At 36.1% G+C, this 17170-nt stretch overlaps 1 protein-coding gene across 1 annotated transcript in view; it reads right to left on the reverse strand.

Moving 5' to 3' along the window:
- Positions 1-1418: 1418 nt before the first annotated feature.
- Positions 1419-17170, reverse strand: part of TRHDE (thyrotropin releasing hormone degrading enzyme) — a 366112-nt gene continuing 350360 nt past the window's right edge. Inside the window, exons 16-19 of the mRNA XM_008155542.3 lie at positions 12435-12602; positions 11749-11889; positions 7296-7377; positions 1419-1660 (exon numbers count right to left, since the gene is read on the reverse strand). Of these exons, the coding sequence (XP_008153764.3) occupies positions 1517-1660; positions 7296-7377; positions 11749-11889; positions 12435-12602 (535 nt within the window). The 3' untranslated portion in view covers positions 1419-1516. The remainder of the gene's footprint in view (positions 1661-7295; positions 7378-11748; positions 11890-12434; positions 12603-17170) is intronic.

Consider the following 17170-nt stretch of genomic DNA (forward strand, 5'->3'; position numbering starts at 1 on the left):
TTTTAAATAAGATTTGGAGGACATTTGGAGGAGTGAAAAACCTCAGGAAAATAGAAATTGGTCCACAAACATGTGGCTTATGTACAGAGTTGTATTGGTGTTTCATAATGATAAATTCTGAAAATATGCCAATTTGAAGCATCTAAGCAATGTTTGGAAAGCTGGCCTATGGTGTGAGAATACAATTTAAAAAATTTGTGTTAATGAGAATACCATTTAAAAAGTTTGTGTTACATAACAAAAAGAAAAGTGTTGTCAATGCCAAAGAAAAAGTTTTGCTCAAGAAAAGTAACTTTTTAACTTAATTTTAATGTATAGATGGCACAACTGGCATCAAGGGTCATTAAAGGCTAAGAGACCCACCTGAGGTATGGTTGCTTAATGGAGGATTAGATTCACCAACACAAAACCCACACACACACAGAGTTTTTAACTCTCTGGACCACCCAACATGAGATGGAAATGCAAACAAGATGAAAAATATTTTCGCAGCACTAGTAATTGTTAAGTATGCACAATTTTTATGCAATAGGAAGTTTGATCAAAATGATGACAAGATTTATATTTAGAATGCAAGATTGCCACTTATTTAGGAGAATTTAAAAAGTGTTTAGTTTATACATGAATTTTGCTTGAGTTCATTTTTTTTATATAGTAGAATAGACCACTGTTAAGTAAGTAGATGAAATAAATTCATAACAGTTGAGAGACTTAGTCAGGAAAATGTCAAGAAGGATAGTGTTGAGATAAATTCTTTTCAGCCTTTTCAAAGTTTGTGGAAGTTTATAAAAAAAGATACATTTTCCTTGATCTGAAGAGATTCTTTGCAGAAGTACAGTGTACAACATACTATATACATGTGGGGTTTCCCTATGTACATTGACATATGCATACACTATCTATATGCCTTTTTAAAAAAAAACAACTTTAACTCAAAAAAAAAATAGGTTAACAACACAATAGTCATTGCAGGACAATTCAAGTGCTGAAATAAGTGACCTTAATCACTTAAAGGGCTATTTTACCTCTTACAATGCCCAAGACTAAGACTATAATTTCCTTTTTTTTTTCCCTTTCATTGCAACACTGATTGTCATAGATAATCTTTGTGCTTTTGCATTATGCCCATCCTGGATGTAACACTGGAGCAGACAACATTGGACATTTTACATAAGCATGCTGGAACACAGGCAGGGCCAGACAACCATGCACAAAGTATTCTGAATGTGTTTTTCCAAACTGACTGCAACATCAACATGCACCACTATCATATTTGGTCCTGTAGAGCAAGGAATGTACAGCTGAAGCAATCATGGCTAAGTTTCACTTGCAAGAGTTTCTTTAAAGAAGAACACCCAATAAGGAAACAAAGCAGGATGAATGAGACAAAACAAAACAAAATCCCCCATGACCAACAATTAAAAAAAGAAATTCCTCCCACACATTAACACTGAAAGTCTGGCCATTCTCCTTATTCGGCATAAAGCAGGCCTTCTCGTAGAAATGTTAAGTTGAATTAGTGCCTCACAGCTTTTCCTAACCATTGGAAAAGCTCATCTTGGTAAAGCATTTTCCAGCGCACATTGGCTTCGACGGTTTCCACAGCTCTTGAGAAAGAGGCAGCGGCTACTCCATCATAGTTCTTCATGAAGTTCTTTAGCTGGAAATAAAGATTTTTCAAATGGTAATTATGCATGTCCAACATATGTAAACAAGAGTCCATTTTAAACAACGGGCCACAGTCACTACAGAAGGTATACTTAATATGTGGAGAGAGCTTAGTATTGAAATTCAATATGACTGGGTCCGTTAGGTGTTAATTATTTTGGAATTGAGAAGAAAATAAGGAGTGGACATTACAGTTTAAGTAACCATAAAATTAACTCTTGCTTCATAAATAAATATTAAAACAGACATATTTAATTTATCTTTTCATAATAGGCTGATGGGATTGTGGCAAAACAAGTTCTAATTACGAAGTATATCCAACAGACAAAATAGCCTTAAAAACTGAATATAAGGAATAAAGTTTACTTTTTGTTTGTAGACAGAAAATTCTCCTTAATTTTCTCCCAATAAGGAGTCTGAGGGCTTGACACTATCTTTGATGGCAAGGGAATTATCAAAGGTATTGAGTAGTGGGGGAAAAATACTGATGGTATAAAAACTGGGTGATTAAATGGCATTGTAATCACCTGAGTAACTAGATTTAGAAAGAATGAAGGAGGAATGTGGTCTCAGTAGGCAGAGAAGTGGAACACTAAATTAAAATCTTGTAATTTTTAAATGTTTTGTCATAATTTTTCTTGTATGAGATTTTCTCTATCGAGTTTGCATATTCTGGAAATGCTCAAGGATTTTATTTCAAGATCCAGTGCTAGCAGTTTTTCTTTCTATTTGGTATGTCTTTAGAAATTGGCAACCAACCAAGGATCGTGATGCTAATAGACAAATGTGAAAAATCAACTTGCAACAGAGAAACATTATGTGGTGTAATTAGTGTGAGGTGTGATTCCTCACACAGTGGGCACCACATGGAGGATATGCCAGGAGGGAAATGCACTGCATCAGGAATGGCCCAAGGACAGGGAGAAATGGGGGGAGGAGGCATTTAAAATGCAGTTAATTATACCTTTTGAATTAATCTAAAAATCAGTTCTGGGTAGTTTGTTTTGTTTATGGCAGTGTTACTTTGATTATATAATACTGATGGATTTTCTCAGTTTATCCTCTACTTTTCTACATACCCCCCTGCCTCACCTCATTAGCAACAAATAACCATATCTCAGAGCAATATACTTCACAAGAATTCAAAATCAGTATGCTTTTATAACAAACATGTAAAATATCCAATGAATAACAAATATTTATCGGCACTATCTTTAAAATTGTTTTGACATTTGACCAAATTTACATATACTAAGGGAAGGAGAAGAAAGGAAAGACTGGGATTTACTGAATAGCTCCCAATGTCTCAGCCACTGTGCCACATGCATATAACCTGGAACATGTACACATATGTAAAAAGGAAGTCTTATGGAATCACCAGAATAATTTTTTTAATTTTAGTTGATTAACCAAATAATTCATTTTTATTTATATAGTTATGTTCAGACCTATTCAGTCTATATCTCTAAAGCAATAAATAATACATGGGATCTATGTTTTGAATTTAGTGTCTCAATTTATTATAAAACATGTACATTACATTGTACATTTGTACATTATACACTGAGTGGCCAGATTATTATGATCTCTGAACGCATATATAATAAAAGGCTAATATGCAAAGTGTTCCCTCAACCAGGAGTTTGACTAGCAGGCAGGCCGGCCAACTGCCCATGTCCTCTCCCCCTGGCCAGGCTGGCTGGACCCCACTCATGCACAAATTCATGCACCGGGCCTCTAATATATATATACACTGAGTGGCCAGATTATTATGAGTTCAGAGATCATAATAATCTGGCCACTCAATGTATATGTACAGTACAGTGGCTTTATTTACATAATATACCAATCAGGAAAAAATTAAGTCTATTTATCATATGCTTTATTACATATTTTCCTGGGTAGTCACAGAACACGCCAAATAGTGATAATGACCATTTGGCAACTTTGACTCTGTGCAGCATAGCCATGGGCTTCTTTTTTCTTAAAATATATTTTTATTGATTTCAGAGAGGAAGGGAGAGGGAGAGAGAGATAGAAACATCAATGATGAGAGAGAATCATTGATCGGCTGCCTCTTACATGCCCCCTACTGGGGATCGAGCCCAGAACCCTGGCATGTGCCCTTGGCCAGAATAGAACCTGAGACCCTTCAGTCCACAGGCAGACACTCTATCCACTGAGTCAAACTAGCTAGGGAACCACGGGCTTCTTGATGAGTTAGCAAGCCAGCCTGCACTCATGGAGTACTAGTAAATCTCTTAAATCCTCCTCAAAGGCAAACAATAGGTTGAATATGAATGTGCTATTGACAGAATAGCAGGTCAGATTATCCTGCAAGAGAATGATCAGTTGACAATTAAATTATAGGTCTCTTGGGATTCATTTCTTAAATCACTATTTAATTACACTAAATACTACCCTCGTGATCTCAGAGAGCCTGAGGTGACTCACTTTAGAGGCCATGGGGTAGTAGAAAGCATTTGACATTCTAGTTTGCTGATTTCTGCAGCTCTTTGGTAGGATTTCTGCTGCTATTTGTTTTTACTATAGTGTTTCCTAAATATCTATGCCTTCTTAAGGTTTTATATGAAAAGGTTGCATTTAGACATTTTTTATAAAATAACATTTCGTAAGATGTCAGAGTTGTTTGTTCTCCTGGTTCTTCAGAGCATAAAATTTCTAGATATGTTTGTCAATTTCTCTATTAAAAACATTTTAGCATTTTATAAAACTCTTATTTTAGGGTGTCCTAGACACTAAATATCACAAAGTAAATTATTTGTACAGTAAATTGCAGAATCTAATCTAATAATAGACAAATATGCAAATTGACCGCACCTTCGCTACACATAAGCCACGCCCACCAGCCAAGCCACACCCATCAACCAATCAGGACGAATATGCAAATTACCCCAACAAAGATGGCGGATAATTTGCATATCAAGACAGCGTGGAAAGAAGCCAAGAGCTGCAGAAGGGAGTAAAGCTTTGAAGAAGCAAGCAAGCCGCGGGGGGGGGGGGGGGGGAGAAGGGAGGAGCAAAGTCAGGGCCAGGGGCGAAGGGAAACGCAGGCGGGCTGGCCAAGAAGGCGGGGCGGGCGACAAGGGCAGAGCGGAGGCAGGGCCGGGGGTGAAGGGAAACGCAGGCGGGCTGGAGGAGAAGGTGGGGCGGGCGACAAGGGAGGAACAGAGGCGGGGTAGAGTGCAGCAGGAAATCCTATTGCAGGATTTTTCCTGCAACGGGAATGCTAGTATATATAAATGAATCAGATGATTGCCCTATTATGAGACTTATGTTTTCAACATTAAAACTGTAAATGGGATGTCTGAGATGCACGGGATCTATATTCTTTCAAAACAGTGTTGTACATTAGGTTCAAGAGGCAGGAATATGAGTGCTAGAGAGGAATGCTTAAAGGATATGGGTATGGAAAAATGGCAAGGGCCTCAGAGGTTCCATGCGGTTGTACTTCCATTAGTTTAAAATTAAAGAAATAATGCACTATCTCATGGAGAAATATTGTTCAAATTGCTAGCGCCCTGAAATCAAAGGAAATTGTGTTTCTGGTTCTAGAATGCAGTTTTTAGGATGGGACCATGTAACAATATAAGTATCTCTACTTAATGCCCCTAAAGCTGATGGGGATCATGAAAATCTTAAATGAGTTTTCAGAATTCATAAAGTTGCTGATTCCCTTTTGATCTATAAACTGTTGAAATAAGAATGTGCCATACCCAGAGGGAGCACATTGGGTTTTCTGCTTATGAGGCTCATTGGTTACAGGAGAATGAGACTGGAATTTCCTCAGCCCCTTTATATGTATGGAAGGGGTTATCAGCAATACAAATTAAACCCCCATTCCGCCTAACAACAGTGGTCCCCAATCCTATGGACCATTAGATAATGAAAGTATGGAAACACCTCAGGCCACAGTTGTTAAACTAGAAAGTCAGAGCAAGCAGTTATGCTGTGAAGGGATTCATGACTTGTGCCATAGAGAGACTCTATTGTGAAGTTAACTGCTTTGCAGATAATGGACTAAAAGTCACAATTTAGTTTCAGTCTTGAAATTGTGCCTTTCATTATAGGGGTATCTTGGAACATTTCAAATGCAATTAAGTCAAGTGTAAAAAATTAAATACATAAGTGAAATACATAAAACCAAATGGTCAGTATAGGATAAAATTAGTTAAATGTTCATTTAAAAGACTTTGTTCCTATGGCCTGGTATTATCAAAGAAAAAAATATGAAATATAGACAGAATTAGAGGATAGAAGTAGAGGAGGGAGAATAGGAGAGAGACAGGGAAGATAGGAGTGAAATGAGGAAAAGACAGGAGAGAAGCCAGGAGAAGGAAGGCAGCAATAAGGAGGGGAAAGGACGGGGAAGGAGAGGAGGGGCAGGATCCTTCACTTCGGCATTCACTTCCATGGCTGCACACAGTGTGACTAAATGAGTCTTTCACTCCCAGGTTATTGACTATGAAATCATGGAATTGAATGTACTTCATTTAAATACAGAGAAAATTGGAAGCAATCATTAATTTAATTGCTCTTTCCACTTTGTACGTATATGAAAAATATTCTTCCCATTTAGCTTCTTTTACTAAAAAATATAGTGAAACATATGCTGGTGTTTTCCAAACCAAATCCTTTAGGGTTGGAAATACACATAGCAGGGATAAAAATTGAAGTTCAAATCATTATAATCAGAAACTGAGCTCAGTTCATGGTGTGAAAGAATCCAAGTTAGTGCATGGTAGATGATCATACAAAATTGGGCAATATCAGAAGATATTAAGGGTGGTTCCAGGGTTGATTTGAAGCTTCTGAGAGATTGCTGCTCAACATGATTAGCTCTGGGTCACAGCATCAAGCATCCATCAATGGAAACCGAGGAAACCATGATTCGAATTGATAATTCTCAGCTTTGTTTTATCGTGGAAGAGAGCAGCATACCAAAAACAAGAGGTGTTTGAAGCCCCACTCATTTTAATCAATTAAGTGTATCTATATTTTGCTCCTTCCTTCTACCTACTTACCCCGTCCCATTTCACACTCCTCTCTATTAGAGATGTAAGTGGTCAAAACAGTAGTTGGTTTCCAGAGAAAAAAGGATATGTTAGATATTCCACAAACTGGACACTAGTCCTTAAAAAATTACAGACTGAATAGCATGAAGCATTATCATCACATCCAGTTATTCATTCTCTGTATATATCTGAGCACAAAGCAGTGAGACTCAAGTTCTATACCTCAAATTCAACTTTGGTCTTCTGTATCCAAATACTGAATCATTGTGACAGGATAGTTTTGTTGTTTTGAGGATCCTAAACTGGGTTCACACAATCAGCTGATGAGCAGCTGATTGGATCAAATATGTCTTGAGTGGATTTGGAATCCCCAAGTTGAAGACTCATTCCATTCAAATATTTCTCAAAGGCATTTAATATTTAATATGTCAAAATTATATTTTCAAATAATGAATTGAGTAGTCTTTAGCATGGGTAAGTGTGTGTGTCTTAAAGGAATGAATATGATTCTGTTGTAAACAAATGGTTCAAGTAAATATATAATTTCATAAGTTTATAAAAGAAAAGCATTAGAAATCTTAAAAGGTTTACCTCTTTGAGTTCACCTTCAGTATTAAGAAATTCTGTAACTCCACTGATAAGTTTGGAATTCATAAATAATGCTTCTCCATACCTCAAAAGATAAAAAGAAGTATTAATGTTAATAAAGGCAGTAATTTAAGAAATACTATTATATTTCTAGCTCTCTCAAAACCTATTTGAAAAAATAATGATAGTAACTTCCTCTAACCTTGTGAAGGAAATAGATATATAAGTTGACAAAGCACAGACAGTCCCAAACAAGATGAACTGAAAAAGTCCCACACCAAGACGAATTGTAATCAAAGAACATATAAAGAGCTTCCCAGACAAGAAAAAGCTAAAGGAATTTATTACCACCAAAACATTGTTACATGAAATGTTAAAGGGTCTTCTTTATGAAGAAGAAGAAAAAAAGATAAAAATATGAATAATAAAATGGCAATAAATACATATTTACCAACAATTGAATCCAAAAAACAAATGAACAAATAGAACAGAAATGAGACTCATAGATACAGATAGGAGGGAGGTTAGGGTGATAGGTGAAAAAGGTGAAGGGATTAAGAAGTACAAATTGGTAATTACAGAATAGTCTTGGGGATGTAAAATACTGCATTGGAAATATAGTCAATAATATTCCAATAACTGCATGGTGTTATTGGAAGAGTACGAGATTTATTAGGATAATCACTTAGTAAGTTATATAATGTTTAATCACTGGGGTGTACACCTGAAACTAATATTATATGTCAACTATAACTGAAAAATAAAAATAAAAATTTAAAAAGAAATATGACTATAAAGATTTTTTAGAACCCTTCTCAAGGGTTCCATTTGACCAGTGGTGTCTTGATGCTATCAAGATCTCTGAGCATTCAAGGTCATTTCTATAGGAAGTTGGGAGGTGCAAAGAGCTATGATTATAGGATACCAGCAGATGCCACCTGATTTGGCTCACAACTTTTTAAGAAATATATATTTTTATTGATTTCAGGGAGGAAGGAAGAGGGAGAGAGAGATAGAAACATCAATAATGAGAGAGAATCATTGATTGGCTGCCTCCTGAATGACCCCCTGCTGGGGATCGAGCCCGCAACCCAGGCATGTGCCCTTGACTGGCATCAAACCTGGGACCCTTCAGTCAGCAAGCCAATGCTCTATTCACTGAGCCAAACCAGCTAGGGCTGGCTCACAACTTTTAAGAAAAGCCTAAGTAGTATTAGTTTTTTAAAAAGGAGCCCTCTAAAATTAGATGCAAGAACTACTATTACATTCCCAATCCAAGTCCTGAGGAAAAAACTATTTTACAACTTTCAACTTTAACATAACCTAGCTCACTAGGAAAAATAATCCCAACTACGGAAACAGAATTGCAAGACAAATCTGGGCATTATCAGTATGTCACACAGATTCTTTAGTCTGGTCAGTCAAAACTGACATTAGCATTCTCATTTTTCATAGTTAGAAATTGAGTCAAATTTCTCAGAAATGTTTAAAAAAATTAGCATTTTTTTCATGTGGCCGTTAAAATACAATATCAAGTTGTTCATTAGAATTGCATAATTCTCCTACCACACACATAATTACTCGACTCAGGACTCAATGCAAGAGTTTTCATTTATTGATTTGTCTATTCTATGCTAAGGATACTTATCAGAGATTATCATACACAGAACCAAGAAATGTACACCAAAAATAAGAGTCTGAGTTTTAGGAAGCAAAAGTCAGGCCACTGTTACCAGAGGTTGTCAATGCTGCTCTTACTTGTGGGACTTTAAATAATTTAGCTTTGGAAGCCTCAGATTTCTCATACGTAAAATGAGGGGACTAGACTGATGACTGTCAGAATTTGTTATAATTCTAACATTGAACTATTTCATGGGAAAAATTAACTAAATAAAATAAATAGGCATTCAATAATAATATAAGTAATTGTTAGTAATCATTATGTGGTTAAAGAAATGGCTTACTGTGCAGAAATAAAAATAACTCTTTTTCTCTAAGAGTGTTTTGCTTATACTTTGCTTATAGTCATGTAAAGATGAATAGGGGCACAATCCTTTTTTTGAAGGTATTATAATATCTAGTAATGTAAAGAGATAATTTCCATTTATTGTAGTGATAAGAAAAGTATGCACCTTGTTTAGAGAAGGTCTCTTTTGCTGTGGGGTCTTGGAATAGGATTTGGGGGGATGCTGACATATAGATTGAGTATGGAGTAGTTCCAATGATCAAGGAAGAAAGTAATTTAGACAGAGGACCAATATAAACAAATGCAAGGATGTGTGAAACAACATGATGTGTGAAGACAACTACAAGCATTTGGTACTAAGAGCCTATAAATTGTGAGGCTGGGAGCAGCAGAACAAGAGGCCATGAGGTTAGTCAGAGGACTTATTAGGGAGCTTGGATTCTCAGTGCTGCACAGAACCATTGAAGGTTTTACATCAGGGAAATAGTACTTTGTTTTTTGGAGTGATTCTTGGGACAAGTGGAAAAGGCTAGTGTGTGTGTGTGTGTGTGTGTGTGTGTGTGTGTGTGTGTGGTGTGCACGCACAAACATGCCACAGTGGTGGAGATAATTATAAAGGCAGGGAAACAAGGCTATTGTTAAGAGTACTGGTAAGAAATAATAACCTGCACTAGGGCAGTGGTAACAGGAAAGAGAGGTCTAATTCAAGAAACATTTAGGAATTGTTAAATGGAACAGATCTCAAGACTAATTGTCATATATGGCAAGGGAAAGGGGGAGTCATATGTAGATTTCCAGGTATCTGGGTTGAGCAGTTGGTGGATAGCCATATTGTTTGCTGAGAAAAGGGAGAGATAAATGATGGGTTTAGCTTTGCAAGTACATCCCAGTAGGGGATCCCAATAGGCCATTGTCAATTACAGGGTACTGCTTAGGTGAAATGTCTGAGTTAGCGATATAGGTTTGAGAGTGATTGAGACCATGAAAATAGATGGCAACTAAAACCAGGGAGGATCTGCAAGTCAAGAAGTAAGGAGAACTTAGGAAGGCACCCCCATGAACTCAAATATTCAAATGCTGACAGAGGTGTGGGAGTAGATTATGACAATTTTATTTGTCAAGATAGACACTGCTGTATCTGTACATATGCTATAACCTTAACCTTTTTACCTTTTGATTAGAGATTATAGCCTCTCCGAGATAAAACAAACCTAACTGGTTTGGCTCAGTGGATAGAGCATCAGCCTATGGACTGAAGGGTCCCGGGTTCGATTCCGGTCAAGTGCATGTACCTTAGTTGCAGGCACATCCCCAGTAGGGTGTGTGCAGGAGGCAGCTGATCGATGTTTCTCTCGCATCGATGTTTCTAACTCTCTATCCCTCTCCCTTCCTCTCTGTAAAAAAATCAATTTTGGTAGGAACTAAACTATATATGCATTACAGTGAACTCTGATCTACAAAAGCACCCTCTAAAGAGACTCTGTGTTTGGTGGATATTTGACACTCTTTATAAAATGCTTGCAAATATTAATTTAACCTTGTGTCTGACTATTTACTATGTTATGTGCATAACAGCAAAGCAAGTTTTAATCTTCCAATGCATTCTAATTTTTGAGCTGAAAATACAAAAACCCAATGTGCTTTCTAGGAATATCACAGCTTTCTGACAAGAAAATATCTGTAGATAGAAATGTGTTTTACTATGATACATCCATTCAGATTTAACTCTTTATACTGACAAAGGTGTACTTTTTAAAAGTATAGTTTATACACCAGTTTTTAAGATTTAGAACAGTAGATCTGCACACTGTCTGGGGACATTTAAGTTTGAGAACATGCAACATTCACAAGCTCTATAATAAATTTAATTTTAAAATACCATAGAGATTATAAGAGTAATAAATTAACATTTATTATAATATATTTAAATATATCAGAAATATTTTCTAAAAGTGAGGCTGAAGAAGTCTCATCATGAAACAAGATGTCTCAGGAATGAATTATATTGCAACTAGAATTATACAATGACTCAAATGTTCCATGGTTTTATTTCAGGTGTTTTGTGATATTTATATTTAAAGGAAATTTAAAACAACTATACAGAAGTAAAGTTTTCTTGTCATAATACAACTATACCTGATTTGTAAATCATTTTTGTAACATATTCAGGATATAGGGGTTTTATGATAACAATTTCTTCAACTTGGGACAGTTTGATAGATTGCCAAGGAAAATTCCACTGCTAAAATGTTTTACTCTACATTTCCACATATAATTACAGTGATCAATATTTAATAAATGAATAATGTTACATAATGTTAAAATAATTTTGAGTTTCATAGGCATGGCAAGACCCATCTTCGTAGACTTTTTAAAAATCTAATTCTATTATCAGGACTTTTATTCTAACACAAAAAGTTGTGCTTTTCTCCCTCATATGTCACCTTTTATTTATTCACTCAATTATGGATGATTAAACTCAGTATCTACCTGGTATTCAATATCTTCCACTTATCTCTAAAAAACTTCCAAGCAAGGTCCCGGCCATGTGGATTTCGAGCTACATGGATTATGACGTCAATTGCATCTTGATCCAGCACCACCTCAGAATTCAGTGACAGATTCAGAAGCCTTTAAAGATAGAATTGTGGGGAAAGTTTTAGTCCAACAACTTAAACATTTTTATAAAATTACAAAAAATTACATGTTATACTTTATCATATTCTTCAAGAGAACAGTCCAGGGTAAACTTTACTAATGCAAATTTCACAATAGATTAATTTTCTGGCTATAAAAAAGGAGGAAGATCAAACATATATGTTAATTAATAGATTAGTTAAATTTTCAAAAATCTTGTGGGTGGAGAAATCATAATTCTGGTTTGATGATGCAAACTTACCTTTAAAATTCTTTAGAGTAAACATTTCCTTTAATATTGAAATATTATCCTACGTATATGGGTAAAAAATAACTTTAAAAAAATCAGTTAGAAACAAAGGTATATCTTTCAAGTCAACTAGCTTTAGTTATCCTAACACATCAGTTTTCCTTAGTTTTAGGAATCTAGACTTACAGTAATTAGCATATACTCCAGGAAAGAAAAACAACTTCAGAACAGTTTGATTAACGAAGAATACTTTCATTACACAAATACATTTGACCATTAATTGACCTACCTATTTAATAAATTCCTGTCATCACTGCAAGTTAAGGCTTCTAATAATATTTTCTTCTCGGAAACTGCCGTGGTGGAGTGGAATTTCATCCATATGAATTCCCAGACATCCTCATCTAGCAGTGAAACTCCTGTACAGTAGACGATGTCTCTGACATTTAGTGGTATTCTAAAGAAGCAACCAATGTGGATTCTGTTAATTAAAGCTTGATAGTATTGAAAATACAGATGCTGCTTTACTACAGGCAGTTTGACTGAATTTTAAAAACAATATATTTTCTTTAAATGTAATTTTGAATGAAATTTTTCTTTCCACCTTTGAAACTATATCTAAACAAAACCCCCCAAAAGTAGGGTGCTTTATATTTTCACCAACATTAATAGACTCATCAAGCAAAGATTTGCCTTCATAATTGGTAGAAGTAAGAATGTTACAAAAGCACTGGTTGAAAAGACTGACTAATTTGGATTAAACAGAAACATTTTGTCCTAAATGTTTAGACAACTTTTTAAAAATTATTTTTCTCAAATAGCTCTCCAAATTTTAGAACCTAGAAGATTATTAACTTAGGTAATAAACAAAATATATGTTCCAAATGTTGAGAAAGTGAAGAGTTTATTTGCCTATGTTTATATAAGTGACTATAAAAAATACACTACATTTTGACTTTGACTCCAAAAGAAAATGTTACAGTGGGAAACTGTAGATTTAATAGATCTTCATTATTTATTTATTTGTTTATTTATTTATTTATTTTCTGGTGAAAGGAATTTATTGGCAGGATCATGGGCGGAGGAGGGGGCAGAGAATCAATGGGAGGCTAGAGAATTAGATCAGGTAGCTGGTATCCCAGGGAAGGGCATGTGGCTGAAACATCACCTCTAACTCTGGCATGATAGCTTCAGTTAACATTCAAAACCTGGCTATTTATAAGGTGTAAATTATCATGTGTACTTTGCCATAGCAATTTTTTAATAAATAATTGTTCTTTCAAGGTCCAATATATACCCTACATTTTAAAAACTCAGTCCTCTAAATGAACGCTCCAATATTTAAAAAAGTTAAAATGTATTACTGCTTTGTGTAATATTCAGTAATTTGTTATTACACTTTTCATTTATGACTTGAATATAGCTAATAATAATGTGCTTTCTCTGGATAACAAGGTGAAACAATCCCTTCTAAAGATTTAGGACTTTGATGGTTAAAATACTGATATAATTAAAAGAGTATTTGGAAACAGAGGAAAAAGTGTCCTTATGACTAAGTAAGATGATCTTGTTCTGTTAAGAAGCTAAGTAGGGCTACTAGTACATTCAGGATATTGAAGATTGTGTATTAGGATACCAAATGTGCAGAGTTATTAGAAATCCTATATAATAAAAAGGTAATATGCAAATCAATGAATGGCGGAACGTCTGACATGCACTGACCACCAGAGGGCAGACATTCAATGCAGGAGCTGCCAGTTGGTGGTCAGTGAGCTCCAACAGTGGGAGCACTGCTCAGCCAGAAGCCCTGAGCCTGACTCACAGCTGGCAAGTGCAGTGGCGGTGGGGGGAGCATCTCACGCCTCCACGGCAGCGCTAAGGATGTCTGACTTAAGTCTTAGGCCCATGCGGGGAGCGGGCCTAAGCCATCAGTTGGACATCCTCCGGGGGCTCCCGGACTGTGAGAGGGCGCAGGCCGGGCTGAGGGAACAACCCTTCCGAGTGCAAGAATTTTGTACACCAGGCCACTAGTATCATATAAAATTCATAGTTCCCAGAAATAACTAGAACTGTAAAGTATTTGGAGAAAAGTTACTTTAATTTTATTTTGCTAACCAAAGCCATTTTTCTGTTTGTTTGATTAATTTGTTTTCTTTTAACAAAACAAAACAAAAGGAATACAGACATCCTAAGAAACCAGCAAACAGCTTCACATTTCTCCTGTTTTTCCTCTTAGCCCTGGACTCCCTTGAAGAAAATACCAACAATAGTGTTCCCAATGGTAATGAAGCCTTCTTCTCCCTGCTCTGTATGTGACCTGCCTGCCACACAGCACGCCTGGAAGCACACCTGCCACCACCTTTTTGAAGAAAACTGTCAATCCTGGTAACTACAACAAAAGATGTTTGCATATTTACTAACTTTAATAAGAAAGCTAAAACATCTAGTCTTTCTCTAAATCAACAGCTAGAAAAGATGAATCGTTTCTTCCAAAAATTATAGGCTACAGAGCACAACACTGTATTATTGTCGTGACTTTGGCCAAGCGATCAATATAAATATTTGCAAGAAATAATGATAAAATGTCTACTGTGATCATCAACTCAACAATCTTTGCATATTTTCTTAATGTTAGACCTAATAATAACAGTTCACTTTCTAACAGAAATTCATTAAGCTGGTTAATATACCAAAGAGAGTACAGGAACAAAGCCCACTGAATTAGGTTGGTTACTGCCTATGAAACCAGTCTCCAATATCAATGGTTTCAAGTAGAAAAGTCAGACAGAAATATAAAAAAAGGCAAAAAGAAAAAGTGAATATTAAACTATGTTCCTTAGAAATAACTTGAACGCCATATACTATAGTTACTAGCAACAGTCCATATTGTTGTTATTTAGTACTTGCTATTGGCTGCTGCTGAACTGTGTAAGATGCATATAAATAAATGGATTGGCCATTCCAAGCTCTGCACACTGGCTAAAAGGACATCAGAGGTACAAAATAAAACTTCTGCGCAATACTGTTTCTCAGGTTACACATCTTATTTTACTTAGGCTATACAATAACATCATGACGTCTCTATTATAAACTTCCTTTAGCAGGAGAGGGAACCTGCTTTGAGAGAGGGTATTTTGCACGATAGCACCTAGCTAGTAAGTTGAGAAGCAGGATGATCTGTACATGAAAGTCATTCTTCTTTACATCCGCTTAGAGATGGCTAATAACAATGAAAATAAGATCCATTGATTTCTATTGGTAGCAATATTCAAATTATTGTCACTGAATTCTGATATGTGTTGTTTAATAAAACACTATCTGATAAAAAGTAAAACGAGAAAAAAAATAGTATATCCTTTAAAAAAAGTACTAACACCAACCCCTAGGCCCACACAATGGCCGCAGAGTGATACCAATCATCTAATCCATACTTCTCTTCGTGCTGAACTGGCCACAGATGTCACCTCTAACCTCTTTTTAAATTATTATTTTTACACACAGCTTAGTCAGTCATCTTTGAGACATATTGGCAAGACTGTTTTTTCCAACAATAAGTATCTACTCTGTTCATGGAAGTGATCTTTGTCAAAATGCCACCTCTGATGACTGAAAGGATATAGGCAAGCTGTGTATTGAAGGAGCTGCTGCATGGCAAGCTGGTCATACACAAAGCCAGGGGAATAAATACGGAAATGGAACCCAGCAATCAAGTGTTCCAAATGAGTTCAAATCCGAAAGCCACTGATTCATTCTTTGTTCCAATCCTAACTGAAAACTCAGTGAATGTGCTGCTAACTCTGAACGTGTTCCATGACATTCCCGGGTCCATCTCAGAACACTTAAAGGCACGTGGGCACTTTCATTACTGCCTGTGATTGTCTGGTAAATTACAGTGGGATGGCTTTTTAAAGATACCCCATAGAAGTTCCCTGGTGTGTTATCCGAGGTCTGTTATCGGAAAGCCAAGTTATCACCATAATTGTGAGCTTAATGTTTTGTTTTGCTTTTTAACAATTTTTTTATATATTTATGACATATAAAAACAAACAAACATTAAGCTCACAATTATTGAGTGGATTAAATGACAGAGTGAGCACCCTGAAAGAACCTCACAAAATTTGTCCTGGACAAAGGAGGCCTTTGAAAACCAAGCTGCCCAGAGTAAGGGCAGATTCCATATCTGAAGCTGCAGCCACAAAGTAAGAGAAAGACTGCATAATTTGGATGTGATCTGCAAGAAACTGCAGGTCAAGTTTCAGGCTTGTCAGCAGCTGTTCCTCTGTGCATAGCAGGTGTATCAAATTTGATTACTATGAAAATGGGACACATATGTTTACATGTATAATCTAAAGCCTGTTTGTTGATGGTCCGTTGCAAAACAGACCTCAGTCTCAGCTACAAATCCCCAAACTCTCAGGAAAGAAATGGCTCTATTAGCAGATGCTAGAATATTCATATTGCTTTAGGCTCATAAAACTCCTGAGAAGAGCAAGAACAGAGGTGACTGGTGGGAGAATACTGCCCTGATTTTCCTTCCCTTTCCCACCCCATCAACTCCTCATCTTCCTCACCACCCACCAGATAAAGAATAAATGTATAGTTTACAAGATTATTGTACTCCTCACGGAAAATAAAACAAGATTTGGGAGCACTGCATTTGCCAAGGGCCCTCGGTTCCCAATGATTTTCATTGTTAATGAAACCCCCCTTTGCTGCTAAATTTGTAAAGATGTTCTAATAACATTTTAGCAAAATAATTGCTCTGGGGACAGTTTAAGATCTCATTGTATAAACCAAAGTCATTAGGAACAAATGAAAATCCTCATTTGTTTGTAAAGCATGAGCTGATAAACCCACAGAACCCATAGTTATGAACGGTACAAATGAGTCCTGTGAGATTCCTGATGTCAGGATTGCAGGGAGAGAGGCTCCTTCTTGTGAGCATGGAGATTGTTTATGAAATGTGACTATCCCCATGGTCGTTTCTATTTAACTGCTGCCTCGAAAATAAACCCTTTGATGGAA

This window comes from Eptesicus fuscus, chromosome 7 (genome assembly GCF_027574615.1).
Source record: "Eptesicus fuscus isolate TK198812 chromosome 7, DD_ASM_mEF_20220401, whole genome shotgun sequence".
Classification (NCBI taxonomy): Eukaryota; Metazoa; Chordata; class Mammalia; order Chiroptera; family Vespertilionidae; genus Eptesicus; species Eptesicus fuscus.